Source organism: Penaeus monodon, chromosome 32 (assembly GCF_015228065.2).
Source record: "Penaeus monodon isolate SGIC_2016 chromosome 32, NSTDA_Pmon_1, whole genome shotgun sequence".
Taxonomy (NCBI): Eukaryota; Metazoa; Arthropoda; class Malacostraca; order Decapoda; family Penaeidae; genus Penaeus; species Penaeus monodon.
In genome coordinates, this window is record NC_051417.1 from 31,383,882 (window position 1) to 31,384,532 (window position 651).

The 651-nt window shown below is 39.9% G+C and overlaps 1 protein-coding gene across 2 annotated transcripts in view; it reads right to left on the reverse strand.

Annotated features, from left to right (window-relative positions):
• The window catches only part of LOC119593325, a 7,557-nt gene extending 7,277 nt beyond the window's left edge, over positions 1-280 (reverse strand). The window contains exon 1 of one of the 2 annotated variants that reach the window (XM_037942253.1): positions 213-280. In XM_037942253.1, the coding sequence (XP_037798181.1) occupies positions 213-225 (13 nt within the window). In that variant the 5' untranslated portion in view covers positions 226-280. The remainder of the gene's footprint in view (positions 1-212) is intronic. The other variant, XM_037942254.1, reaches the window with a different exon arrangement.
• Positions 281-651: the final 371 nt, after the last annotated feature.

Here is a 651-nt window from a genome sequence, read left to right on the forward strand (position 1 = left end):
TTAGTGGGGGTGGAAGCCAAGTAACTACTATTTTTTTATCTGTGGCTTTGTGTAGTATTTACTTTTTCAGGTTTAGTTTATATTTCATCCCCATGCTTTGAACTAGATTTATATTTCAAATTACACACACTAACATGCAAATATTTCCCCTAAGCTTTTACTGTCTTTCTATGTCTATAAAACGTGATCATAAGCAGAAACCAAAGACTCACCAGAAAGAGTCATTGTTGCGTGGAATGTGATGCGATGTGCGACGTAACACAGAGTGGATGGACGGAAAGAGTGTACTACAGAGTACTACGTAAGCCTTTTATATGTACAGCCTTTAGTTTCTATCCTGCGTTGCATTTTCGAGCCCCTGTTGTTCGTACTCTTTCAGAATGTTTCGTCTCAGAGGGGGAGGAGCCAAGGTGGAATGTGGGCGGGGTTATGGGAGGGAACTTCGTGACGTCATTGCTTTGGATGTCGGGTAGTGGAGATACGAGCAAACAAACAAATGAATAAAATTAAACATGAACACGAGACGGAACGGAAACACGAGATACTTGGTATCTATTATGTCTGTCAGTTTTCCAGAAAGTATGTAGGAAATTTTATCACTTTCTCTGAATTCAATAACTTTCGTGTCAGGACTCCCGTTTTCTGTTTTCA